The sequence below is a fragment of the Opisthorchis viverrini genome (assembly GCF_000715545.1).
Source record: "Opisthorchis viverrini unplaced genomic scaffold opera_v5_157, whole genome shotgun sequence".
Classification (NCBI taxonomy): Eukaryota; Metazoa; Platyhelminthes; class Trematoda; order Opisthorchiida; family Opisthorchiidae; genus Opisthorchis; species Opisthorchis viverrini.
In genome coordinates, this window is record NW_008751813.1 from 134,153 (window position 1) to 146,926 (window position 12,774).

Below are 12,774 nucleotides of genomic sequence, written 5' to 3' on the forward strand. Positions count from 1 at the left end.
GCGAGTGGAGACTGACGGGGCGGTTAACTCAATCACTGTGCTTGCATCTTGAATTCTCGTTTCTGAGACACAGCACACATCAATGCCAAGCGAGTCCAGTGTGAGTGCAAGAGCAGCCTGTTGTCCTGCTTGCTTCAGAGTGCGAACATTGAACGCGGCCAGATAGAGTGGGTGTCGAGGCTTGAGGACTGATTTGGAGATTCCTGAAGATGTCGGCACCATGTGACGAGCAGATGCTGCACGCAAAACCGATGCATGACGAACGGAGTCATCAGTCCTAAATGCTGGGCCTACAAGGAGAGGGTTATTAATGGGGTGGGGAGATGGGGAAGAAAAATTATGTGAAGGAGAAAGAAAGGAGGCGTCAGCAGTAGCCTGTTTTCGCTTACCCGCCCTGCTGTATGCAGCAAGTAAGGCGACCCGGCTGATGGCGCCACGTGACGGCCGATGTGGCATGAGTTTTTGTCTATATGCAATTCATGTTTGTATGTGGGTTGAGATACTGCCGGGGCGCCCACACCTAGATAGGAGGACGATTAGGGTCCTCAACCAAAGCATTTGGCTCAAAAGCTTAAGATAAACATAAAGCGTTCAGCCGTAGCACCCTTCTGGTGCCTAGCTGCCATGCCACCCGAAGGAAGCACGAGGGCTGGGATACTGCCAGGTTGCCCAAGCCTAGACATGGGAACGAACCACGGACCTTCTTGTCGGTAAATTCTCGCTCTAACCACTTTGGCCATCTCGCCCCGCTCAAAAGCTTAACCGCAAGGCAGCGGTGTTTGGCGGGAAATGCGAATGCATTACCATTTCTACGGAACAAGTCGCCACATGTTCCAACCGCCAACCTGGAGGGCCAGGAGACTGTGTTCGTCAGACCTGTAACCATTGACCAACCTGGTATGAGAGACTCTGTGAGCGTCGCGGGACACTCTCCAGTATAGCTCAATGGATCGCAGAGGTGCAGAAGCCGTCACACCACGATAAGGTCCAGTCTCCTCGTGACGAGCCTGAATGGAAACGCACGGTCATCCATTTCTTGATATGTTTTCAGCCAAGCGTAGGAATGGAAACGGGCACCCGATCCTGGAAGGCGTACTACATCAAAAACACCGAAGCTCTCCGCGATATCTTTCAGACCCCTCTGCCAAGTTATGAATTATCCAGCTCGCGGTTTTTCCCACCCTGAAGGAGGTAGAGCGAACAACACTCGTCTCGGTAGACGGTGTTTAGGCATGCGCAGTACTTGGCCAAGCCACTGTAGTTGATGGTGCCGAATGTGCCCTGCAACTGAAATGCCTGATGCACAACGAAATGTCCGTTTTCGCTACTAATCCGTCCACGCCATCCGACACCAGCAACACTTCTGAGACACCGGTGGTAAAAACATCTGAAGATGCCTCACATCTGTCCACAGAGGCCGTTTCGCAACAACACAATATAGCTCTTACTGTAACCTGGTACACACGACCCTTGAGACCCAGTGATATGTCACAAGTGACGCAAATTAGCAAACGTGATTCAATACCTCTAGGTTCGTGCACTGACTTCATCAAATACGCTTTCATCAGAGATAATACGATTGAGGAATGCCAAACTCCACACCACACTCAGTGATTCTCCCGTCCAGACTTGGGCAACATGGCAGTATCTCAGCCCATAAGCCTCCTTACGTTAGTAGGGCCAAGCACCGAAAGGGCGCTAGAGATGAACGATTGTTTTTTAGAGGGGTATGCTCAGAGACTGCGCCTTATAAAACAGAACTTTGCACTTAAAGGTGCTAGGCTCATGCCGAAAGTTGTGCGCCCCAGAAGGAACGACAATCTTGAACCATGACTCTGCTCCGGTAGCTGATATTTAGTTGGTCCAAGGGGATCCACAGCTGACACTTAGCTCCTGTTCAGAACATCCTTTTTAGTGCCTTCTCTTGGGATGCCTTGCCATTTCGAAGGTATACCCTCCTCGCACTACGTTCGCACTATCATTTCCACTTAGAAGGAAATATACCCTATTGCCACGTCCCCCCCTAGCTGGCAGCCCCAAAAATAGCACTCGCCGCCGAGTAAAGTTCTGCTTGTAATGTGTTATTGTTGCTGACACGAAGCCGCTCCCTTCCGTTCGCGTACCTCAGTATGCCGAGAGCGCAACCTGCCTACTCAAAGCCGAGCCAGCGGTAGCACAGTGGCTAAGGCACAAACCTACTGACCGGACAGTCTGTGAATCGGACCCGATCGCTGCTCCTGGCTAGGTTTGGGTAATCTGGCAGTATCTCCGCCCTCGTGCTTCAATTGGGTGGTGTTGCAGTTAAGCACCGAAATGGCGTCACAGCTGAGCGTTTTTTTCTCTCATAATCAGTTCTCTCCAAAAGGTTACGGTATATCAAGGTAGAAGTGAAAAAGCGGTTTCTAGAGCCTAATTCGGAGTGGCACAAATTTAGAGGTGGACAGAATCCGAATTGGAGGGCACCGTTGGTCCTGTTCGCTTTCCAGGATGAGGCCTGCATGGCACCTACGTGTCCGGTTGGGGAAATTCAACGGTGTTGCGGTCAACCGATGTCAGTGACGTCTGTGCTGTTAGTTATCACCAGGATTTTCTGATCGGGTGTTGGATGTGCAAACAATTGGGGTGGGTTTGGTACCCTAACCCTAGGTCCCCCTCCCATTAATTTTTCTTTTCCGGAATAAGGTTATTCTCCAAACAAAATGACATGGTATTACGATTGTGTTCTCCGGTATTCTCTCCTAGTGATGGTGTGAATGACGATAGTGCTCAGTCTGCCAGCTTAAATGCTAGCAGTCTGAAATATGCTGGATAACAGGATGCTCTTGCTTGTACGCTGTCCCCCCGAAACGAGAATTCAAGAAATATGTACGATTTTTGAAATGAGTTCACAATGGGTTTCCTGTTGTTTCTGGTTGCGCACCTCCGGTGATCCAGAAGCCGCTGCGGCTGGCTCTATTGCTGGTATTGTTGTTCGAGCTGGCGAGCTGTAGCTACCCATTAATAGCCGCCGTTGTGTGATTCGTTTGGCAACGTCTACGAGGGTGTCCCGTGAACGCGCCGATAATTGCTGTCTGTTCATCTTATCCGATTACTTCATGACAGAGTTTAGCTCTTAAATACTCAAATACAGCCTTTACGACGCATGTTCCACTTTCTCGTTTTTCGGCGATCGAAATTATGGCAACTGGAACCAATGTGTCTCTGGCGCACGGTTTATAACTGATAAATTGAATTGAATTTGATTACTTTAATTTTAGTGTTTTGATTGCGTGTTTATCACAGACTGTTCCCGTGGAGCAATAAATTCCGAAGCTACTAAGACAACGTGGCCACCTGGCTGGTCCTATCGCAAGGTAATGCCCGCGCGAATGGACAACGACTTCGGCATCAGTTATGGGTGGTGTGGATTACTAACTGCCGATTGTTCCAGCGTTTCCCGCTGAGTTTTTCGAAGGTTCATCAGAAGTAGCCCGGTCCTCGTTGAAACCAGACTGGCTTATTCTAGTCGTCTCATGAGAACAAGTGAAGAAATGACCCGAGAACGGAAGTGCGATTCCTGTTGGGAAGCGGTTTCATAAACTACATTTTCACATCCGCCAGTTGTTACAGCATTGATATGCGCAGAGGCACCCCAAAATCCTGGTATTGTTTGACTTCATGAAGGAGGCGATTCTGCCAACAGGTCCTTTATTCTTAACACTTATGCAACAGGGCATACCATCAGAAGTTCGTGAATATTACTCTCTGCAATTACATACTTGTTTGCGCGTGAGAAATTTATTCAAGCAGGCTCCACATTCCGTAGCATGATTTTGTACTTTGAAGGTACAAAGCGCACACCGAAAGATGGTATGATGGTAGTCATTTTATTCAACAGAGCTTGTGCCTCTTCAAAGATGAGGACGATGACGTCTGCGCCTCCAGATCGACAAGCTTCCCACTAGCAAAGGTTTGAACACTGGGGTTTTGAAGACTCTAATGTTCGCCTTACTGTTTCATAAAAAAGAACTGAGAGTGGATGTTCTTGTCGGAGACTACTATACATTCCAATACATACCAGTATACATTCTCACACACCCGGCGATATGTGAATATGTGGACCAGATTATGTTCACAAATTTCTGCAGTATAGTATGCCCCAGAGCGAGTATGAGCAAGTATGTTGCAAGTATTGACTAGTCGACAGAATTGGACGCACCCTTGAAGTCAAGGAACACCAAAATACACATACAATGTTGCTCTAACACCTGACGAAATGTGAAGATACGGTCAAGGCAGCCCCTACCCGGTCCAAATCCCACTTGATGGTCGTGTCAAGTATTCACGTGCCAAGACAACAAAAAATCAGTGCATGGTCGGAGACCAAGCTGGTGTTCCATAAGGATCGGCAAGCAGTGATCGACCCTTGCCAAAGGTAACTCAAGGCGATGTGGATTCCGGGCTGGTTGGCTGATAGTAAGCAGAAAGCGCTCCACTCATAAAGTCCATTCAGCACTGTAAACTAGTGTGACTGGCAACGTCCCAAGCATGTCCAGTTGCCGTCCACCGAGTTTTGATTTCTGTGTATAATTAAGGAATTTAGAATCCTAGATGTTAGATAGAATTGTTAAGTAGAAGGGTATGTGATGCTACGAGGCACGTTTTGACTTCCAGGATTCACATAACCCATGGTGCTTGATTGGAGACAGCCGACCACTAAACCTTAGGTGTGAATGAAGTGTTGGGAAATCGGATAGTGATAAGCCTGTTCGACAGACGCCTAACAATTTCTCGTTTGTACTCCACGCAAACGAAGCTACAGAAGAAGCTGCCACACAAGTTCTTTTATGGTATATTCCGTCTGGGTTTTGTAGTCAGGTTTACTAGTTAATACGAGGAGAACACGAGTTCAGAAAGTACCGTGTTGGAAATTTTAAGGATCTGATCAGTGAAGGAAAGTTTGGAGTATGATGGTAGTAGTAATGACGTGAGCATATCAACACCTGCTGAAGGGTTCATTTAGCTTATTGCCATTGTCGCTTTGATCGAGTTCGTACCGGACATATGGCAAATGGTAAGTTGGAGTAGATACTTGGTACATTCTTTGACCACCAAAGCAACCGGAAATCATGACAGAAGACTGTGCGGATCCACGATAAATTCCCTCGTATCAGCCCGAAATACTCTTTGTGGACAACTGAAACTCCACTGACGTAATATGTAGATGCAGATGGATGGAAAGTTGAAAGTCCGTTAGATCCATTCGTAAGGTAAGAGACAAACACGAAGTTATACTGACTGCAGTAACTTCACCTGCCCTTAGTTTCCACATTTTACTACCTTCGCCTTCATCTGCAGTCCCTCCTGCTCCCCAGTCCCACCAACCTTTTCATCATGCATACTTTAATAGGTGGAATCCAGATACAGGTAAGTAGAAAAGATGTGAACAGAATCCACTGAAGCTCCCTTAGACGGCAGCCAAGACAGAGATCACCCTACAGGATATCACGCGATAAATATGCAGTCGAACGTTCCTTGTGGTTCACGTGCAGTTGGACAGCCCAAAACAAAGTGGTGTGTAACCGTAGAATGTGCATACAGTGTAACGACGCTCACGAGACGAATGTTCATTCTGATGTTGTCTACGTGTGAGTGAAATAAACGGAATGAAAAATGATTCCAGGCTCTTGTGATCATGGTTAGCCATTATATCTCACGTGCATTTGATTAGTTCGTATACCAAACCGCGAGATGTCAAGCAGTAAACCATTCGACGTGCGGAATATCACCAGATTCACCAACTAAATATTAAAGGACAGATCGTGCTGCATTTTCCAGAGGCAAGAAGGATAATGCCATCAACTCAACGTACGCTTTATTGGCGTGGTACTTCCTAAATAGATAGAAAACATACTATGACATTGGAAGTACCAGATTTCTATTTCGTTCCCAGTTCAACACCTCCAAATCGACTCTGCATCTCACAAATTTCCCTGTCAGTACAATCCACACGTTGCGACCATTCGAGTTTTCTGATCAAGCTGGTTTCATCGTATAAGAGCTACAACCACAACACTACCCAGACAACAAGAATTCCATCCAACATCCGTATTCCGGGGCAAGATGCCTCAGTGGTTAGAACGCAAATTTACCGACCGAAAGGTCCGTGGTTCGGATCCGACCTCGGCCTCTCGACTTACCCTGTGAAGGCCTTGGTAACTTAGCAGTATCTCAGCCCTCGTGCTGCGTTCCGGTAGCATGGGATTTGGGCATCGTAAAGGTGCTGCTGCTGAGCGGTACGATTATGCAAATGGTATGAGGGAGGCCCACGCGACTCGCCTCAGCTTGGCAGCCACTGCGGTTCTGTTAGGCCAGCGCAGCTGAATGACAAGATGTTTTCTGATAGCGGCGACTGATTTATTGGCTTTGTCAGGTACAACATGGCGTAAGAACAGGCCCAGGACCGGCCACGTTGGACTACTTAAAATGGCAGCGAATATCACCCTATGGATTAATAACGCTGCGAACGTGGCCTGGTGTTTGTTCGTTCGACCGCTGAGATGCATCAGCCCGAAAATCAAGCTGGGTGTCACACAGGAATTTCGGCCCCCCAGCTTTTTGTGATGAAAGATTATCTCTTACATCTATCTTTCTGAATTAATACGCCAGGATAGCAAGCTTAGCGACAGGTCTAAACAACGGTCTTAGCATATTGCACTGTTGAAATCGAGGAATTTCGGCTAAAAATGCAGATATACAAGGAGCTAGAACCATAGGAAACAGAACAAGAGGTCTTCTAAATTTGCGGCTTACCCACAAAGATGCCGATGCATGGCCCAAACCAACAGTATCTAAGTAGTTTCTGTATTCTGTGACCTTTGCGTCCAGTACTTCATTTAACCGGGACTCCATTGCAGTCTAAACATAAGATTCCCACTTCTTTATGATACCTGAAGTTTCTTAGCAACATTCTCTTCTAGAACCTTCTTTCTCAATCGATATTTTCTGCGAACATTCTTTGCCTCATTTTTGGCTTGATTGCGTACCTTAAATACATTAGTTTAGAAGAATACCACAGCAACTTACCTGCAGAAGACGAATTTTTCTACGGCACTGTTGCGACCTCTCTAACAGCCCTTGTAGTTCTGTAGGTGTTGGGCCGTAAACCGCCAAGCCGTCGCGAAACATCTCAAAGACGAATCAGAATAACGCGCCTCATCTCAGCGTCCTTAGCGAGCGTTTCCATTCGGCGAGAATAAACACATTTAAGGAGCCGGTCATTGTATGGTGGCAAGCAGACATCTGTGACAACTGCCCGCGTGTGGCCCATAAAACACTTGATTGTTGAATGCTGAGAATAGAAAGAGTGAATATTGGAATTTCGAACAATTTTTATTAGTTTATGTTGGTGGAGATTGCAACCCCATTGCGAGATGAAGGTAAGCAAAAGTGATTTATGAGAATTACTCGACCTCAGCGTCAGGACATTATGAAGGACAGCGTTGTTCCGGTTGCATCTTTTTGACTGGCCCAGCACCCGAATTCGGCTATGACTTCAGATTCGAAAGCTCGTAACAATCTAATGAAAACGGGCATTCAAATGGAGTTAAGAATTCACAACCATGGTCCACTGTGTCCGAAAACACGAAAGGCTCCCCGGTTGTTCCAATGCTGGGCAGAACAGCGAGCCGGAGCACGGAAAATTTCTGGTTAGCCACTCCTCTCGCCTCGATGGGCACTATAAGGCCAAGATTTCCTATCAGAGGCTATTCCAGCGGTTATTCATGTTTGCCATGGAAAATGACGGAGGTGGTTTTAGTCCGCCTCTCTGTATGCGTCCTTGCAGCAGACCGGATGAAGATAACGCGAGGCAACGAGTTGCGGTGTGTTCTTCTTTCCTTTTGTTTCCATTATAACCTTACGTATTTTGTCAATTGCACAAACGTTTTTTGTTCGAACACGAAAAACTACACAAACGCGTACTTGTGCGCCCAAGACAAACGTGGTGGCATGTTTTGACTTTTCCTCTTGATTTCGCTTGCCCTTACAGGGGTCATTCACAAATTTCATTAGCTAAGTCTGTGATCAAAACACTTCAGACCATCTTCGCAATGCATTATAAATGAGAAGTGTTCTAAAGAAGACCCCCGGAAAACCATGATGGGATTATCTTTTATTCGCTGACCTGGGCCAACGACAAACTATTTAAAAGAAAGCGAATCTAAGACAGCCTGTTTCACTTGAATTTTTTATCGTTGTATCTCCAATCTGGCGTTATTGTTTTTATTTCTTTGCCACACACTCCTGTTAAGGTAGATGTTGAATCCTGCTTTGAATGAACTGTGAACAGCGGTATTTTTCCTTTTGTCCTGACTACTCATGAGTAACGTGACTTACGCCGGCTTATAACGACCGCGTATTGTTTCCTTGCTTCTCGTTTTCCCTCTGTTTCGTTCCTACCTAAGGTCTGTTTATTCTGCAGTAACTGATGTCAATATTTTGTTGCCCGCCCGTCATTGCTCGCAAGTTTGTCTCAGTTGTACCTATTTTCAAGCGTCTGTTCCGACGGAAAAGCGGACCGATCGGGTATCAAGTCCAGAAGTCCCGAACGTCAGGCGGACGCGCTGTCCACTACACCAACGTGACCGCTAGAAGGGTCTATTTTTGCATTACCCATATACCGCACTTGTCAACTAGCCTTTGGCAAAAATTTTTTGGACGGAAAAAACCGCGCAACCTGACTTGTAACGTGACCTGAGCTGCCGCGTCGCGTCGCGCCGCCAAACGGAAGACAGTCCCTTATATCTAAAACTTACTAATTTCCTACGACGCTATCTTTTAATACGGCCAACACATATTGTCAGATTTTCCGTATATGTATATTAGTACATCGTCCAGTGCACACTTGCTGTTGTCTTTCGAAATCTCTCCGCTCCTGCTGAATGCTTCATCATTGATCGTACGTTTGCTTAATTCACGATGCTTACTAACCCTATTTTCTGTGGAGCAAGTTCCTGTTAGTCCTCAGTACATAATAATAATAACAATAATGTATATTCCCAACTCGTGGGTGGCATACCGTCTGGCTTGATCATGCGTTTACAGTCAAGGAGGTGTAAGAGAGGGGGATTTACGGGTAGTGGGGATTGCGCGAAAAGGGGACAATGTCATAAACAGTGGGAAGTGCTCGATTAAATAATAATAATAATAATGTTTCTTTCGCAACTTGTACCTAACAATAGACCTGAGGTCCGAATAATTCAAAGATTCGGTCGGCTGATATGAACTAAAACTGGAAAACCATTTCTGGCCATGAGTGACCTTGGGCGGTTCGGTAAATGGCTGGAGTCGCAACAAGCAAAAGTGGAGGAGGAGATGAGATAACTCGAATTGGGAGAACATTGAAATTTTAGTCTCAAAAATATGGTGCAATCTGAGCACAAGCAGGCTCACTGGTTGTACTGCTGTAGGGAAGTCAGGTGCAGGGGTTTGGTTGGATGGGGACACAGAGGTGTTTGAATTAGAACGAGTAGTCTAACAGAACGGAAGGAATGTCATGGTGGCAGATGGGGTCAATGAAAAGAGTAAGCAAGAGGGCTCGGTTGGGAGGAGGATTGGAACAGTTGCGGGTGTGCTTCTAACGACCGTTTCGAATTCTTGAGCAACGAGCACCAAGGCTAGCAACCAAACCGGCAAAACTCCGAACGAATGGCTACGCAAATGTGCTGTACTATAAAAATGAAAGTAGTTACACGGAATGCAAAATTACAAACCTCAACGGTTTTCGACAAACGGTGAGGTACTCCAAAAGGCAGGCAAAGCCGATATGGATCAACAGTCAACGCGTGACCGAAACCGCGTCTCGAACTCATGAATTAAAACAATATATAGCTACACGAGGTTTTGGTACAAAACTAGTATAATCAAAGCGGTAAAAACGATTTGCGCGGTAAGGAAAACGGAAAATATAGATATCTTGTAAAACTGAAATAGAGTTCAATTCCACCAGTCCAAAAAGGGGCGGTCCATTTGAATTGTTAACCGGGAAGGCAGTCATTCAAGATTGGAGATAATTTTAAATATATATGAATTTGCAACAGTGCTATCAAACTGAGTATGGCAGTTCCGTTCTATCATTGGCCTGACATGCTTGAGTTTTTGGACAGCCTTTTGACGGACGTCACATTTGAGCTGATTCGGCTGGGATGTGCAATTCATTGGGCAGGGGTATTCATTTCATCCTGGTCGAGGAAACAAGCTGGAACGAAACCGATATGGGATTGTAGGTTTTCTTGGTCCGCTTGGTGATCCCAGGGTTGTAGATCATAGGCCAGGTGAAGTGGATATCAGCTAACCAGGTCGTCCAAAATGGCACTTCGGAAGTTCAAAGCCTGGGAAAGTGAGGGAATGGGTTGAGATTCGCAAAACAGTGAGTTTGAGGGGATATTAAATGTGATAATATGCATTAATACACACAGTTTGAAAAACTTGATGTCTGTTGCAGCTAGGGTGATGTCTGCTTCTACTGTGTATAATATAATAGCCACAATCGTCTTGTGAGATCCCTAGTCGCCCAGATCTTTCAGTAGATTTCGACTAGCCAAATCACCAGAGTCTTGATCAAATTATTTTCGCCTGAATTATAATATTTTCGAAGTTATGACTTTCAAGTTGAGTTCGTCTAATCCGTTTGCACGTTTTGGTGCTACGACTGGCATAGCATTTTGTTTTGAGTGAGCGAAATTTCAGTCACGTAACATTGTTGATTCTTATTTTACCTTTTGGAGGGCTAAGACATGGAGTCACACTCAGTCATACCTAGGACCTCTCCATCTACATCCACAGAATGATAAATGCCAATCCCGTCCGAAGAAATCGGTCATTCGCTTATGTTTGCTTTACACTTCTTAGATTTATCAAATGTGATTGTGTTATATGGCGTACTTCGTCACAACACATGTAGCATTATGTAGCTTGGCTTCCATTAGGCACAGCATTGTTAGACAACCGCATGAATTGTGCATTGGGAATGCGAGGACCAGCTCTGTGGATTATTATCCTTCCCAGATATGCCCAACAAGCCTACGGACAACACAGCATCAAGAGATAACTGTGTTTAAATTGACGACAAAATGGTACCATTCATGTTAGGAATATGACGCCGCATAGTCGGAATACGTCATGAAGGGGTCATCACGATAACGGTAGCCGTTGTCCCTCACCTCCCAGTTATGGCAAACGCCAGGCCTGTATGTATGTGCGGCGCTGATAACGAAGCCTCACCTACGAACGGTTACCTAATCTAATGGCCAACTTCAGTCATTCTTACCAATAACTGAATGCGATGTCACTGACCTCGACTACTTATCGTGACTGCTAGGCTCATGTCCATTTACGGCATTGATTATGAGGCCTTAGCTATGCGCGGCAATCCAATCTAGTAGCTACTGATGGCTCGCCACACTCGTGACCTTATTCGATATCGCCTACTATGACTGAATAGAGTCACTGCCGGGCCCATACCCATGTGCACTGTTTGCTACAAGGTACCTACTCTAACTAATAGACTAATCCAACGACCAACAGCGGTCCTCCGTATCCATACGTTTCCTTCTGCCATACTTAAGTCCGAAAAATACGCAGCAACCCCTGGCGAATCATGTTTCTATTTACTGGTTGCGCCGGTACAAATGCATTGTATAGTCAGTTCAGTTCACAACTTCAGTAAGCCGCTTTCACCAGACAGGGATCACGAAAAGAAAAATGTGTAATCAATTACCAGTCGGATACTCTTCTATGTAGGATACCAGATCAAACACTTCTAATGGCTAACTCACCAGATACCTAGCAAATCACGTTGTCCACAATTTCCAGTCTGTGTCTAAGCTGAGGCTGGAGTCTTACTGCTATAAAATTAAATCACTAGTTGCTCAGTTATCACTATTGCCTGTAATGAGGGCGTATTGTGTACATCGATGGCTTGGGAGCAGGCTTCTGCGAACAAATGCTTTACTGGCTGCGGTGAGGTTCAAGCTCAATAGGCGTGTACAATGTTCGGTCATTAGACCAAGCGCTATGGACTTGAGACCTAGGATACGAAGACCGCATGCCCCTTGCACACCCATCAACATCCTGAGGTCACCTTATCGTACAAACACGCTACACCACATAATACTCATGTTTTCCTCTGATCTCATATTCCGTAACCTCCGGCCTATGTTAGTTGCGCACACTCAAGCCAATGCACGTTCCTCATAATCACATGTGCCCATACCTGAACGTATCGAAGGCATATGCATCATCTCCAGCTGAATATCGATGACTGTTTTTGAAATCTATCAGTGTCGTATCAACGGAGTAGCTGGCAATTGTAACCACTATTAACTACCTGCTATTCCGGATCGCAGACCAACTAACATCACAACACTTTCCAGTAGATCATTTTGAAACTTCCTCCTAATTCGAGCCTCCATCGTGGTCAAGGCTGTCTTATTGCTCCGCTTGAATGGCAACAATGAACCATCGTTCGCCCGCGACGGACCTCGATTTATCCTTGATCCATGTTGTTATCTGTTTGTCAGGATTCTTAGCAAATCCTTACTATAATTGCAACCTTCAACCGCTCACCCAAAGTGTTCATGTGCGGAGCTGCTCACGAACCCAAGTAAGACTTCACAATGACGGTACTGCGATTGCCATACCCAGTCGGATGATTTGCACTTAGTTCACCATATCGCTGATATTTCCTGGCAATCGCATTGTGTTCGCCCGCAAGACCGCCTCAATCCGCTTAGT

General features: G+C 45.9%; 1 protein-coding gene across 1 annotated transcript in view; it reads right to left on the reverse strand.

Moving 5' to 3' along the window:
* Positions 1-7,167, reverse strand: part of T265_07051 (hypothetical protein) — a gene marked incomplete at both ends in the record, with an annotated part of 37,953 nt that extends 30,786 nt beyond the window's left edge. The window contains 2 exons of the mRNA XM_009172480.1: positions 6,793-6,897; positions 7,066-7,167. Of these exons, the coding sequence (XP_009170744.1) occupies positions 6,793-6,897; positions 7,066-7,167 (207 nt within the window). The remainder of the gene's footprint in view (positions 1-6,792; positions 6,898-7,065) is intronic.
* Between the last annotated feature and the right edge of the window lie 5,607 nt (positions 7,168-12,774).